This window comes from Loxodonta africana, chromosome 1 (assembly GCF_030014295.1).
Source record: "Loxodonta africana isolate mLoxAfr1 chromosome 1, mLoxAfr1.hap2, whole genome shotgun sequence".
NCBI classification, from domain to species: Eukaryota; Metazoa; Chordata; class Mammalia; order Proboscidea; family Elephantidae; genus Loxodonta; species Loxodonta africana.
In genome coordinates, this window is record NC_087342.1 from 20,256,094 (window position 1) to 20,271,144 (window position 15,051).

At 48.1% G+C, this 15,051-nt stretch overlaps 1 protein-coding gene across 1 annotated transcript in view; it reads left to right on the forward strand.

Annotated features, from left to right (window-relative positions):
* Positions 1–7,365: 7,365 nt before the first annotated feature.
* Positions 7,366–15,051, forward strand: part of TMEM44 (transmembrane protein 44) — a 44,468-nt gene continuing 36,782 nt past the window's right edge. Inside the window, 3 exon segments of the mRNA XM_010592868.3 lie at positions 7,366–7,753; positions 10,307–10,433; positions 12,984–13,077. Of these exon segments, the coding sequence (XP_010591170.3) occupies positions 7,617–7,753; positions 10,307–10,433; positions 12,984–13,077 (358 nt within the window). The 5' untranslated portion in view covers positions 7,366–7,616.

Here is a 15,051-nt window from a genome sequence, read left to right on the forward strand (position 1 = left end):
TGAGAGGGCAGAGGGGGTTAGAAGCTGGCTGAATGGACATGATAAGAAAGAGTGGAGGGAAGGAATGTGCTGCCTCATTAAACCAAAAAACCCAAATCCACTGCCATCGAGTCGATTCCGACTCATAGCGACTCTATAGGACAGAGTAGAACTGCCCTGTAGAGTTTCCAAGGAGCGCCTGGCAGATTCGAATGGCCAACCTTTTGGTTAGCAACCATACTACTTCACCACCATGGCACCAGGGTTTCCACTATCTCATTAGGGGGAGAAAAATTAGGAGTATATAGCAAGGTGTTTATCAATTTTTGTGAGAGACTGACTTAATTTGTAAACTTTCACTTAAAGCACAAAGTTAAAAAAAAAAAAAAAGGTTGGCAGTTCAAATACCAGGAGCTCCTTGGAAATCCTGTAGGGCAGTTCTACTCTGTCCTATCGGGTTGCTATGAGTCAGAATCAACTCAGCGGCAGTGGGTTTGGTTTGGTTTTAGAGAGAAAGAGAGAGAGAAATGATTTTTTAAATCTTAAAAAATAAAATGATAGATTGGATCCCTCAGACATTTCTGCTGAGAATGTAAAATGGTGCAGCCACTCTGGAAAACAATTTGGCAGTTTCTTGCCATATGAGCCAGCAATTGCATCCTTGGACATTCATCCCAGAGAAATGATGACTTATGTTCAAAGCAAAAACCTATATACAAATGTTCAAAGCATCTTTATTCTCAATAGCCCCAAACTGGAAACAATCCAGATGTCCTTAAACAGGTAAATGGTTTAAAAAAAAAAAAAACTGTGGTATGTCCATACCATGGAGTAAACTAGGAGCTATCAACACGAGCAACAACCTAGACAAATCTCCAGAGAATTATGCTGAGTGAAAAAAGCCAATCCACAAGGGTTACATACCTATGATTCCATTTATATAACATTCTTGAAAGGACAAATTATAGAGATGGAGAACAGATTAGGGGTTGCAGGGGTAAAGTGGAGATAGTGGGGGAAAGTGAGCATGGCTATAAAAGAGCAATGTGAGGGACCCGTGTGGTGATGGAAATGCTCCGGATTTTGACTGTATCAATGTCAATATTGTACCGTAGCTTTGTAAGATGTTAACCATCAGGGAAACTGGGCTAAGCGTACATGGGATCTCTCTATTAATTCTTATGACTACATGAGAATCTACCATTATTACAAAATAACAAATTTAATTACAAATAAAATAAAAGTAAAAGAGGTTAGTGGTATGGGGAATACCAATGTGGGCTCGCAATTTTAAATAAGAAGTCAGAGTAAGCCTCGCTGTGACATTTCAACAAAACTCAAAGCAGATGAAGAAGTCAGCCTTGAGGGAGTCGGGAAAAGCACATTCCAGGCAGAGAGCAGCCAATTCAAATACCCTGAAGCAGGAGCCAGCTTAGCAATTTCAAGGAATATCAAGGTCAGTGTGGGAAGCAAAGTGAGCAAGGGCTAGAGTGTTAGATGAGATCAAAGGGGTGCCTGATCTTGTAGGCCTTCCAGGTCCTTGCAAGGACTTGGCTTTCACTCTCAATGAAATAGGAAACCACTGGGGGGTGGGGGTGGTGTTTGAGCAAAAGAATGACATGCTCTGACTTAGGTTATAAGTATATATACACACAGGATCATTCTGGCTGCTGGGTAGCTTCTAGACTGTAGGGGTGAAAGGTAGAAGCAGAAGTTACATTTATCCCAGTGACTTAGACAGAGTAGTAGTAGCAGGCGACCTAGTCAGAAGTGGTCAGATCCTGGGTGGATCTTGAAGGTAGAGACAAAATCTTTCACTAAAGAGTTGGATGTGAGGTGAAAGAGAAAGAAAAGAGTTAAGGATGCCACCGTCAATGTTTTGGCCTCAGAAATCAGAGGAGGGAGTTTCCGTCATCCGAGATAGGGAAGACAGCAGGTGAAGCAAGTTTGGGAAGGAAAATCAGGAGTTTGGTTTTACACACATTCAGTTAAACAAGCAAGTAGAGTCTTTGAGTGGTGCAATCAGTAAGCACTCAGCTACTAACCAAAAGGTTGCCAATTCAAATCCACTCAGAGGCACCTTGGGAGTAAAAGCCTGGCGATCTATGTCCAAAAGATCAGCCGTTGAAAACCCTATGGAGCACAGTTCTACTCTGAAATGTGCAAATGCTGATGTCAAGCAGGGAGTTGCACAGGTGAGTCTGAAGTTTGGGCGAGAAGTCTGAGCTGGCGGTGTGCATTCAGGAGACACAGGCACAGAGACAGCATGGAAAGCCAGAAGACTGGAGGGGATGGGGCAGGCAGAGGAGAGGACCCAGAACTGAGCCCTGTCTCTCCACCATTAATTGACTTTCCTCTGTAACTTTCTCTCTCCTTTTAGTGGGTCTGTGGATGCTTGTAAGAAAGACAACAGTAACTTCCATGTTGACGTGTGCCATATGCTTTACATGAACAGTTACTAATAGTCACAGTAACTGTAAGGTAGGTACTATTATCCTTATTTTTCTGGGCAAGAATATAGAAGCTCATAGAGGTTTGGTGATTTGCCCCAAGTCACAGCTACAAGGAAGCAGAGTGGAATTCCAGCCTAAGACTTGCTGGCTCCAAAGCCCACGTTCTTCCTGTTGCACCTTTCTGTGAGCCAGATGACCAGTGACTGGGAACGGCTCCCCCAGTTTCTATACCCCTGACTCAGGGCCATCTCCGTAACCCTGTCTTTATTGAATATACTGCTCTCTCCAAGTCACTGGGATAATTACAACTTCTGCTTTACTTTCTCTTATGAGAAAATAAGAATCTCCAGGGAAGCTTGTGACAATGCAATGTAGCAGACTAAGTAATGGCCCCCAAAGGTATCAGGTCTTAATCCCTGGACTGTTACCTTATATCGAAAAAGAGCCTTTGCAGATGTGATTAAGTGAAGAATCTTGCGATTGGAGAGATTATCCTGGATTATCCAGGTGAGCCCTAATTGCAATCACAGATGTCCTTTGAAGAGAGAGACAGAGAAAAAGGCAACGTGACCACAGAGACAGAGCTTGGAGTTATATATGGCCACAAGCCAAGGTATGCCAGCAGCCACCAGAAGCTGAGAGAGGCAGGGAATGGGTTCTCCCCTAGACCCTCCAGAGAGAGTGTGGCCCTGGGGACACTTTGATTCCGGCCCAGTAAAACGGATTTTGAAATTCTGGATTCCGGAACTGTGAGAGAATTAATTTTTGTTGGTTTAAGCCACTAGGAGTCCCTTAGGCACCCTAGTGGCACACTGGTTAAAGCAATTGACTGCTAACTGAAAGGCCAGCGGTACAAAACCATCAGTGGCTCCTCAGGAGAAAGATGTGGCAGCCTGCTTCCCTAGAGATTTACAGCCTTGGAAAGCCTATGGGGTTGCTATGGATCGGAATCGGTTCCATGGCAGTGGGTTTGGTTTGGTTTTAGGAGTCCCTCGATGGTACAAATGGTTACACACTCAGCTGCTAACGGAAATTTTGGCAGTTCAAGTCCACCCAGAGGTGCCTTGGGAGAAAGGCCAGGTGATCTATTTCTGAAAAATCAGCCACTGGAAATCCTATAGAACACAGTTCTCCTCTGACACACGTGGCGTCTTCATGAGTAGGAATCGACCCAATGGCAACTTTTGTTTTTTTTTTTAAAGCCACTAAGTTTGTTGTAAGTTGTTACAGCAAGCATAGGAAACGCATACTTGCAGGTTCCAAGCCCACGCCCAGGGATGTGGATGTGGTGGGTCTGCTTGTTTGACAGGCAGCCAGTGTTTCAGACACAGGTGATCTGTGGCCCATACCATCCCAACCACTCAGGCAAGGGACTCATAACAAAGACTTAAACCCAGTGCCCCGCTACCACCACTGGCTGCTCTGACAGGGATCACAATAAAGGGTCCCAGAGAGAGCTAGAGAAAAACGTAGAACAAAATCCAAACTCACAAAAAAAGACCAGACCTACTAGTCTGACAGAGATTGGAAAATCCTCAAGAGTATGGGTCCCGGACTCCCTTTTAACTCAGTACTAAAGTCACTCCTGAGGTTTACCCTTCAGCTAAAGATTAGACAGGCCCACAAAACAAAACGAGACTAAATGGGCACACCAGCCGAGGGACAAGGATGAGAAGCCAGGAGGGGACAGGAAAGCTGGTAATAGGGAACCTCAGGTCAAAAAGGGAGAGTGTTAACATGTTGTGGGTTGGCAACCAATGTGTCATGAAACAATATAGGTATTAATTGTTTAATGAGAACCTAATTTGCTCTGTAAACCATCATCTAAAGTCAATAAAAATTAATTTTAAAAAAAGGACTTAAACCCTTTCATTAGGGCTTCTTAAGAGGGGTTCCATTGCTCTGTGGAATCCATAGCTGAATTTCAGGCTTCATAAATTTCTAAGATTGTATGAGAACGTGTGTGTGGGGCGGGGGGGCTATGTATGCATGCTCATATTTTTCAGGGATAAGATTTTCTTCATATTCTCAGGGGGGTCACAGAAACAGTTAAGAATTACTTTTCCAAGAAAAAACAGTTGAGGTGTGTACATCTGGTCCAAGATGGGTGGAGAGGAATGAAGCAATCTTTAAATTAGGTCCAGCCTCCAAGGGCTGATGCTGAGCCTGACGGCAAGGGAGGCCATAATAAAGGCCAAATCCAGTAAACAGCGGTATCTTCAAGTCTCTACAAAACTGAAAGCGTGAGGTGGCCCTGCCTTAGGGCCTGGTGGGAGTCTGATGCAAGACTGGGCAGGGTGTTTCCCCACTTTAGAGAGGTGGCTCTTGGGATAAATTATCTTTGGCAACAGTATGGAGACAACATCACCAGAGGAGTCCAAGAGCTGGGGAACCACAGGCCAGTGTGCATGGGACATAAAGGCAGAGATGACCATTTATAAGCACATAGGACATTCACCAGGACCTTCAAGGAGTCAGAAGGCAGGTATCTCAGACAAGAGGTCCTCCAGTGGTGTAGGCAGTAGCTGAACTAGAAAGATACTGTAGCCGCCTGTTATTTACAGAATATGTGGCCTAGAGAAACTTCACCCAAACCAAACCCGTTGCCATCAAATCGATTCCGACTCATAGCGACCCTATACGACAGAGTAGAACTGCCCCATAGGGTTTCCAAGGAGCGGCTGGTGGATTCGAACTGCCGACCTTTGGGTTAGCAGTTGTGGCTCTTAACCACTGCGCCACCTGGGCTCCTGGAGGAACTTAGGTCATATATATTTTTTCCTTTAATGTAACCCTTTAATCTTGTCTTAATTGCTTTTCATTCTCTAGTACTTCATCTTAACCATTTTATTCTTTTAATCATGGTCCCTTGTGTTTAATGACCTATTTTAATTTCACCTTTATTTGTGTGATTGCTTATTTAATGTCTCTCTCTTCTGCTGGGCTGTAAGCTCCACAAGGGTGGGAACCATGTATGTTTTTTTTCAACACTGTGTCCCCAGCTCCCAGCACAATGCCCGACATAGAATGTTTTATATCTCCCGTGAGTGGTCATGACGTATAAAAATGAGTGAACCAGTAGAATGGTGCAGCCACCTTGGAAAACAGCCTGGCAGTTCTTCAAAAGGTTAAACATAGAGGTACCATAACAAAAAAAAAAAAAAAAACATTGCTGTCAAGCCGATTCCAACCAATGGCGACCCTACAGGACAGGTTAGAACTGCCCCCATAGGGTTTCCAAGGAGCAGCTGGTGGATTTGAACTGCCGACCTTTGGGTTCACAGCCAAACGCTTAGCCACTGTGCCACCAGGGCCCCAGACGGCAATTCCACTCCTAGCCTACATCCAAGAGAATCGGAAACCTATGTCCGTACAAAAACCTGTACGTGAAAGCTGATAGCGGCATTATTCATAACAGCCAAAAAGTGGAACCCAAACATCCATCAACTGTTGAGTGGATAAACACAATGTGGTATAGCCATACCAGGAATACTATTAAGCAATACAAGTGAAGTGCTAATACATGCTACAACGTGGATGAACCCTGAAACATTATGCTAAGTGAAAGAAGTCATAAAAGACCACCTATTGTATGATTCCATTTATCAGAATGTCCAGAACAGACAAATCTATAGAGACAGAAAGTAGATTAGTGGTTGCCTAGGGGGTTTTGGGGAGGGAAATGGGGAGTAACTGCTAATGGGTACCAGTTTCTTTTAGGGGTGATGAAAGTGTTCTAAAATTCGATAGGGGCATTGGTTGCACTAAAAAAAAAAAAAAAAGCCCACTGCTGTCGAGGGGATTCCGACTCATAGCGACCCTACAGGACAGAGTAGAACTGCCCCATAGAGTTTCCAAGGAGTGCCTGGCGGATTTGAACTGCTCATCTCTTGGTTAACAGCTGTAGCACTTAACCAATACACCACCAGGGTTTCCATTGGTTGCACAACTCCATGAATATACTAAAAACCACTGAATTGTACTCTGAAAGGATGAGTTGCATGGTATATGAATGACATTTCAGTAAAGTTGGTATTTTAAAAAAGTAAAAAACAAAGGAAATGGTACAGTTATGTCCTGCTTTAAGCAAACTTTCATAAAAATTGCTAGGAGGCGCAAGGGTTAAGCACTAGGCTGCCAACCCAAAGACTGGTGGTTGGAACCCATCCAGCTGCTCTGGGGTAGAAAGACCAGCTAATCTGCTCCTGTAAAGATTACAGCCAAGAAAACCCTACAGGGCAGTTCTACTCTGTCACATGGGGTCACTATGAGTAGAAAACAACTCGAGGGTACCAACAACATTAAAATCTAACAGGAAATTTAAATATTGTTTTGTTTTCAAGAAACACAGCCCTGTGTACCAGAAGGAAGTGTGGCTAGATGGGTAGGGACGGATTCTAAAGATAGCTAAGCACCTTGGTTGCCGGGCTGCGGTCTAGAATGACCATGTTCAGTACCCTTGGCTTGGGCGACAGAGTGGGGCCTGAGGGTGCCGTTGACAGCTTCAGAAAAGACCTAGAGGAAGATAAGTGGTGGTGGTTTGCAGCATATTTCCTCCTTCTTGGCTCCCCACCCCATCCTTCCTATTGTATCCTTGTAAGGGGCAGGACCAGGCCCCACTCACCTCGGATCCCCAGCACCCAAGCGCAGCGCAGCGCCAGGCGCCAAGTACATATATTGTTCGGCTCAGGAAATGTGATGAATTAATGAACGGACAAAATGCCTGACCGTGACCCGGCAGGGACCCCGCCCTCCCCAAGCCCACAACGGCCTGTTCGGCTCTGGACGCTGGATTGGGGTGGCGGTGACAGCGACGGGGTCCGCCGGGAGTGGGTGGACACAGCCTTTGTGCAGAGGCTGCTCCGGGCTCCCGCCGCTGGGGGGCGGCCTCCGCCCGGCGGACCCCGACAATAGCGCAAGGGGTGGGGAGCATCGCGGTCCCGGAAACTTTCCCCTCGTGCCTTCGCCGCCAGCACCCGGGAGCGCGGAACTGGGTGCGCCCATCTCTGGTCCGCGGTTGATGCGCTCGGCTGGGGCCGCCGCGGCGGAACCGAACACAGGGAAGGAGCAGAAGGGCCCGCCGCCACCCAGCCCAGGGCTGTCGTGGGCCTGGGGGGCTGCGCCCGGCTCCCGGCCACGCGGGAGGCTCGGGCACTGGGCCGAAGGGACGCGCCGAGCCGTGCCATGGGGGAGGCGCCCAGCCCCGCGCCCGCGCTTTTGGACTGGGAGTACCTGGACCGCTGCTTCGCCCGCCACCGCGTCTGCATCTCCTTTGGCCTCTGGATCTGCGCCTCCTTCTGCTGGATCGCCGCCCACGCGCTGTAATGAGGGCCAGGCCCCGGGCGGGGCTAGGGTGGGAGACGGGGTCTGCCCCAGGGGGAAATGGGGCTCTACCACCCTGCTAACTTCTCCTGGAAACCTAGAGGGAAGGGGGAGGGAAGTGGGGACGGAGGAGGCAGGCGGCACAATTCCAGGACCGAAACTAACATTGCGATGTAGTCTGAAGTCGGATACTTTTTTCCGGATTCCGCACGCAGGGAAACTGGGCTCTCTGCCAGCAGGAGGAGGCTAGGTGATCACTGAATGGGGCCCTGGACTGCAGACCACAGAGTCCGGAGTTCTAGGGCTAGCCGTTCCCCATTGATTCGCGCTGTGAGCTGGTTGTTTCATGTAAATGGGGATAATACATCTTAGGACGGGTGGAGGGACTCAATAAATCAATGCCTGCAAAGCGCTTAGTAAGTGCACGATAGACACCATTATCCCAGTCCCAGCTCTGACATCAACACTTTGGGATCTTGGGCAAGACCCTCCATGTTTCTGGCCTGGGTTTGCCCAAGGCCGTACTAGTGGGGAAGGATCATGGGGTGCGGCCATGATCTGACTCTGGCCACAGTATTTGCCCAGGTCTGCCCAGTGTCCAAAGCGGTTTGGCCAGGTTTGGCTAAGGACAGCCTACAGGTCTTGAACCACCTGTCCCAGGCTCAGACATCCACAGGCTGGCAGAGGCAGTGCTCAGAATGGTGCCATCTGCCCACTGGGTACTTCCTGGCTCCCCTGGGGGAGGCTGGAACCAACTCACCTTAAGGCTCAATGGGTGTTCCTGCCAGGCGTTTGATATTGAAGCAGAGATTCCGCAGCCGCACGACTGGAATACTAATAAAAAGGATACTTTAGCAGGCTCACTGTTGGTCCGAGGGCTTTGCACGCATTATCTCATTTAATCCCTGCAAACCCCCAGAAGTGGGTATGGCTATTGCTCCCATTTAGAGGAGGTTAAATAACTTTCCTGGGATCCTGGAAAGAATGGAAACCCCAGATCCTATTGAAAAAGGGACAGGATTGTAAGGCCTAAACTGCCCAGAGCAGAGAATGGAAGCTGAGACGCCATCTTGGTGTTCCTCACAGCTGCTGTCTGAGGTCAGCATTATCAGGTGTTTTTACAACCTGGAAACTTGGGCTTGGAGAGTTTAGGTAATTCCCGGAGAATACCCAGCTGCGTACACAGCCTGAGAGCAGAGCCTCTGCCTTTTCACCTGTCTCAGCTGTGAGCACACCTGTTGTTGTCAGGACCTCCCCACCGCTGAAGGGCCATTTGTCTTTGGGAGAATGTATCCCTGGGGTGTGGGGGCTGGGTTGAGGTTAGCCTGGGACCCCTGGCCCCTGAGAAGTGGGGAAATGGCTGAAGAGCAACAGGGTACAGAGCAAAGCCCCCCCAACCCCACCGCCATGAAGCCAGAAGTCCTACCGTTAACTCACCTTTACCCATAAACAGGAGTCACTGGTGGCACAGTTAAGCACTCGGCTACTAACCAAAAGGATGTCGGTTTGAACCCACAGTATCCCCATAGAAATGTAGCAGGGAACCCACTGCCGTCGAGTCAATTCTGACTCATAGCAACCCTATAGGACAGAATAGAACTGCCCCATAGGGTTTCCAAGGAATGCCTGGTAGATTCGAACTGCCTGTCTTTTGGCTAGCAGCAGGGAGATGTTTAGAAAAAGTGCTTCCGAACGTCTGGTCAGTGATGCTACAGGGGCCCTTGGGCCATCCCAGCCTGTCTTGCCCTTCCGGGCTTGCCTCTGGGTGTGTATGTACGAGTTTGAGAGAGAGAGCATAAGGGAGAGAAGCCAGCCACAGGAGACCAGGGACAGGTAGTCCGCAGTGCCTGCAGACATCCTGGAGGGGCTTCGCTTCCTGTGTATGGACAGCATCCTCACCGTGGGCACAGGCCAGCGGAAGCCAGGCCACCCTGCTTCACAGACGGATTAGAAGGATTTTGCTTTCAGAGAAACACAGGCTGCCTTTTTAATTTGAACAGTGATTGGGTTTTTTTTTATAACCCTCCTGTTTCCTTCTTGGAGCCCTGATGACACAGTGGTTAAGAGCTCGGCTGCTAATCAAAAGGCCGGCAGTTCGAATCCACTAGCTGCTCCTTGGAAACTCTATGGGACAGCTCTACTCTGTCCTATTGGGTCGCTATGAGTCGGAATTGACTTGATGGCAAGGGATTTATTTCCTTTAAAAAAAAAAAAAAAAAAACCTGACAGCTAGTTTGTCAGCACTGAGTTGTGGGTCATTAAACCAGCTGCCTGGTTTCTGGGAGGAAGGTGGTTGCTCTTCATTAGAGAGGTGATGTCTCCATATTCCCTGAGGTCTGGAGTCTGCTGTGGGTGTTGACAAGACGCTCAGAAGTCTTCCAACCCTTTCTTTTCCCATCTGTCAACTGAGTTCAGAAATACCTGCTGCTTATCTGGGGCAGAAGTGCTTTGTAAGGACACCAAGTCTCAATTGTCCCATTTCAGACACCACCCTGGCCTGTCCCCAAATGCATGTCTCCCATGTTCTGACCACACCCCTGTCTGTCACCCAGGCTTCTCTATCTGAGGTGTGCAAAGAAGTCTGGACAGGACCAGTCAGTGCTGTGTGCCTCATGCTGCCTCCTGACCAGTCTGTGTGATACCATTGGGGCCATTCTGGCCAGACAGCTCGCCATCCAGGTATGTCAGGCCCGCAGGTGACAGTGACTCAGTTGGGCTCTGGCCTGGCCTGCCTTTCTCTGCCGCAGCTGCAATGACTTCTGTCTTATTCCTTCAGCATGTGAGGCACAGTCTTGCCTCAGGGCCTGTGTCTTTGATGTTCTTTCTGCCCCCAGTATCCCCGTGGTTCACCGCCCACCTCCTTCAAGACCTGCACAGATGTCATCTCAGTCAGTCTTCCTTTAACCACGCACTTAAAACCGCGACCCACCTTTATGACCAGCCACCTGATTCCTCCCTGCTCTGTTTTTTTACATGACTCTCGCCTCCTAATCTACCGTATGCTTTACGTATTGATTGTGTTTATTGCTTATTGCATGTTGACCCCTAAAAGAACGTGAGCTCCACAAGGGCAGGGACTTTTGTCACGCTTATTCACCACTGTATCCCAATCACCTAGCTCAGCACTTAGCACACAGAAAACCAAAAAACCAGACCCATTGCCGTTGAGTCGATTCCAACTCACAGCGGCTCTGTAGGACAGAGTAGAACTGGCCCATAGAGTTTCCAAGGAGTGCCTGGTGGATTCAAGCTGCCAGCCTTTTGGTCAGTAGCCATAGTGCTTAACCACTACATCACCAGGGGGTTCCTTGGCACATAGTAGGTGCTCAATAAATAGTTACTGTTATTGTTGTAAAGCCCTGAGTCTAGACCCAGCTCATGCAGTGGTGGCTGGACCTTTCTGGTGGTGACATGGGCTCAGGAGCAAATGAGGAGCAGTTTCAAGTTTTCTGAAGGTCTAAGCCCCTAAACAAATCTGTGCAGAGGGTCCCCATCCCAGGAAACCCTGTTGGGCCATAGGGCCAGGGGTGCACACTGCAGGGTGCTTCATAGGGCTGGTCCTGGCCTGTGCCCACCCAGGTAGATGTGAAAGAGGGAAGCCGAGTGGTGGGAACACAGATTTGGACAGTTCTAGACCCTGTTCTGAGCAGTGTTTTCTCAGAAGCAAATCACCTTTCATTTTGGGAGCTCATTCTCATTAGCTGATGAAATGTAATGAGGCCTAGCTCAGGTCAAATCATAGTAGCTAATATTTATTAAGTACTTAACTTTTTTTTTTAACTAATACCTGGAAACCTAGGTGATGTAGTGGTTGAGAGCTACGGCTCCTAACCAAAAAGTCTGCAGTTTGAATCCATCAGGTGCTCCTTGGAAACTCTGTGGGGCAGTCCTACTTTGTCCTATAGGGTCGCTATGAGTCGGGATCGACTCGACAGCAACGGGTTTGGTTTAAAAAAAAATTTATGTTGGTTTAATTAATACCTGGCATGCAGGGCCTTTTGTATAACAACTCATTTAGTCCTCAAACCATCCTATGACCTGAGTGCTATCATCACCCCTGTTTTACAGGTGTGGAAACTGAGGCACAGGGAAGTTAAATAGTAACTCTTTTATGGTCACCCACCTTGTGCTAGAATTCAAATTCCAGAACACGGGCTCTAAACCACTGTCTTCGTCATCTGGTGCTGCTGTAACAGAAATACCACAAGTGGGTGGCTTTAACAAACAAAAATTTGTTTTCTCACAGTTTAGGAGGTTAGAAGTCTGAATTCAGGGTTCCAGCTCTAGGGGAAGGCTTTCTCTGTCAGCTCTGGAGGAAGGTCCTTGTCTCTTCTGAGCTTCTGCTCCTGGGCAGTCTTCATGTGGTTTGGCATCTCTCTTCCCCCATATCTGCTTCTAGCTTGCTTGCTTAATCTTTCATACCTCAAAAGAGATTGATTTAAGACACATTCTACACTAATCCTATCTCATCAATAGAACAAAGAACCCATTCCCAAATGGGATCATAACCACAGGCATAGAGGTTAGGATTTACAACACATTTTTGGGAACACACTTCAGTCTATAATAGCCACTAACTTTTTTTTTTTTTTTTATAGGGTCGCTATGAGTCAGAATTGACTCGACGGCAATGGGTTATACTGTCAGCAGAGCTCTGATGGTACACTGGTTAAGAACTCAGGCTGCTAAACAAAAGATCGGCAGTTCAAATCCACCAGCCACTCCTTTGTAAACTCTGTGGGGTAGTTCTACTCTGTCCTGTAGAATCGCTATGGGTCAGAATTTCCTCTTCAGCAGTGGGTTTGGTTTTTTTTTGCTGTACTTTGCTTCGAGCTCTGTTCTAAGCACATTCCATGCGTTTAGCAGTCTCTAGGGGAGGCATTTTCATTATCCCTGTTTTACAGATGAGCAAACCGAGGCCCAGAAATTTCAGTGCCTGGGCCCGAGTTACACAGCAAAGACAACACCATGCAGTGGAAAGTGTGGAGTAGGAGGCAGAAGGCTGGGTTCTTGGGGTCAGTCTTTTAAGCCCCTGTCTCCTCATCAGTCAAATGGAGATGATAATAGCCTTTCTCAGGGCTGGTGGGAGGCTTCGCAGAGCTGATAGAGGTGGAAGCGGCCCATCAGTGTATCGGGTGGTGGCCAACACAGGTTGGAGAGGAGATGTGGGGCGAGAGATGCAAAAAAATGATGTTTGCACACGAGAACCCTATTTCCATCTGCCCCCAGGTTTTCACTGGCGCCTACCTAGCAGCTATTGACTTAGTGAACTTCACGTTCATTCTCTTCCCAGTCTGCGGCTCCAAGTTCAAGTCACATTCAGGTGGGTATGTGGCCATCTGTTCCTTTGTTCATTCAGCCAATCACTCTACTAATTCTTGCCACACCCTGTGCTGGGCCCCTTCCGAGCACAGAGAATGAATGCACCTGGTCCCTGACCTCGGCCGGATGAGGGAGGTGGGGCCCTAAACAGCATTCAGGGCTGCCAGTTCAGTGTGTATACACCGTGGGGCAGCCAGAGGAAGGGACGGGGCTACAGGTGTCATGGAAGGGTATCACGCTGGAACTGGGACTGCTGCCAAGGGCATCCCAGGCAGCCAGAGCATTATTGGCAAAGGCGGTGGGAGGGTGGTGCATGCCCTGGGGAGTGACAGTGGCGTCTCAGTGTGCAAGTCCAGGGTGGCCAAGCGAAGCCCCGGACTTCCAGACTGGATGCCAGGAAGGGCGCTGTCTTAGTGCTGCTATAACAGAAATACCACAAGTGGGTGGCTTTAATGAACAAAAATTTATTTTCTCATAGTTAGAAGGCTAGAAGTCTGAATTCAGGGCACTGGCCTTAGGGGAAGGCTTTCTGTCTGTCTGCTCTGGGGGAAGGTCTTTGTCTCTTTTCAGCTCCTGTTCCTTAGGCCCTCAGTGATCTTCGTGTGGCATCTATTTTCTCCCGTCTGTGTTTCCTTTCTTCTGTGCCTAATCTGGGAAATCCGGGTGGCATAGTGGTTAACAGTTCGGCTATTAACCAAAATGTCGGCAGTTTGAATCCACCAGGAGCTCCTTGAAAACCCTACGGGGCAGTTCTACTCTGCCAGCTAGGGTCGCTGTAAGTTGGAATAGGTCGAAATGGCTATAAATCGGACTGTAAGTCAGAATCGGATGGCAACAGGTTGGGGTTTTTTTTTTTTTTTTTTGTACCTAATCTGCTCTTTTTATATCTCAAAAGTGATTATAGCTTAAGACACACCCTACACTGATCTGACCTCATTAACATGACAAAGAAAACCCTATTCCCAAATGGTTACATCCACAGGTATTTGTTGTTGTGTGCTGTCAGAGTTGGTTCCCACTCATATTGACCCTATAGGACCAGTAGAACTGCCCTTTAGGGTTTCTTAGGCTGTGATCTTTACAGGAGCAGATCACCAGGTCTTTTCTCCTATGGGGCTGCTGGTGGGTTTAAATCGATAACCTTTTGGTTAGCAGTCAAGTGCTGAGCCACTGTGCCACCAGAGCTCCTGTATCCGCACGTATACCCGTTGTACCTCTTGCTGTCGAGTCAAATCCAACTCATAGTGACCCTACAGGACAGAGTACAACTGCCCCACAGGGTTTCCAAAGAGCGGCTGGTGGATTCAAACTGCCGACTTTTTATTTAGCAGCCAAGCTCCTAACCACTACTCCACCAGGGCTCCGTCCAGAGGTATAGGGGTTAGGATTTACAGCACATATTTTGGGGGGACACAATTCAATCCAAAACAGGCATGGGCTACTTCAGGCAGAGCTGGGCTGGAAGTGACACACGGGTTGAGTTTCCCTGAGCAGGTGGGCCTGGGGGGTTCCTGAGAAGGGGCAGCTGTGAGCCTGGACCCCCGCCTAAAAAGAGGAAAGTTGCCCGCAGCTGCTAACTGCTGCCCGGAAGAGAACCGTTATTATTAGAAGCGTTCAGAGGCGTGTCTGTCTGATATTTCAAAGAGACTATCAAAGATGTTTTTAGAAATAACACCTTATACCTAGTATTATTTTCTTCCTCTTCTGATCGTCAAAAACCAAGTTCTAGTAAAAAGCAGAAAATAAGGCTCTCATGCTAGGGGAAGGGGCAGAGCTTCTCAGCCCTGACTACAATGGAATCACCTGGAGACCTTTAAAAATACTGATGCCAGTGAAACCGGTCAGTTACAACAGGACAAATAGTACGTGATCTCACTTACACGAATTATTTAGAAGGGGCAAGTATATAGAGACCTAAATGTATTAGTGGTCACCAGGGATGGGAGGGAGGGAAAAGACGGAGCCATTGCTTAGG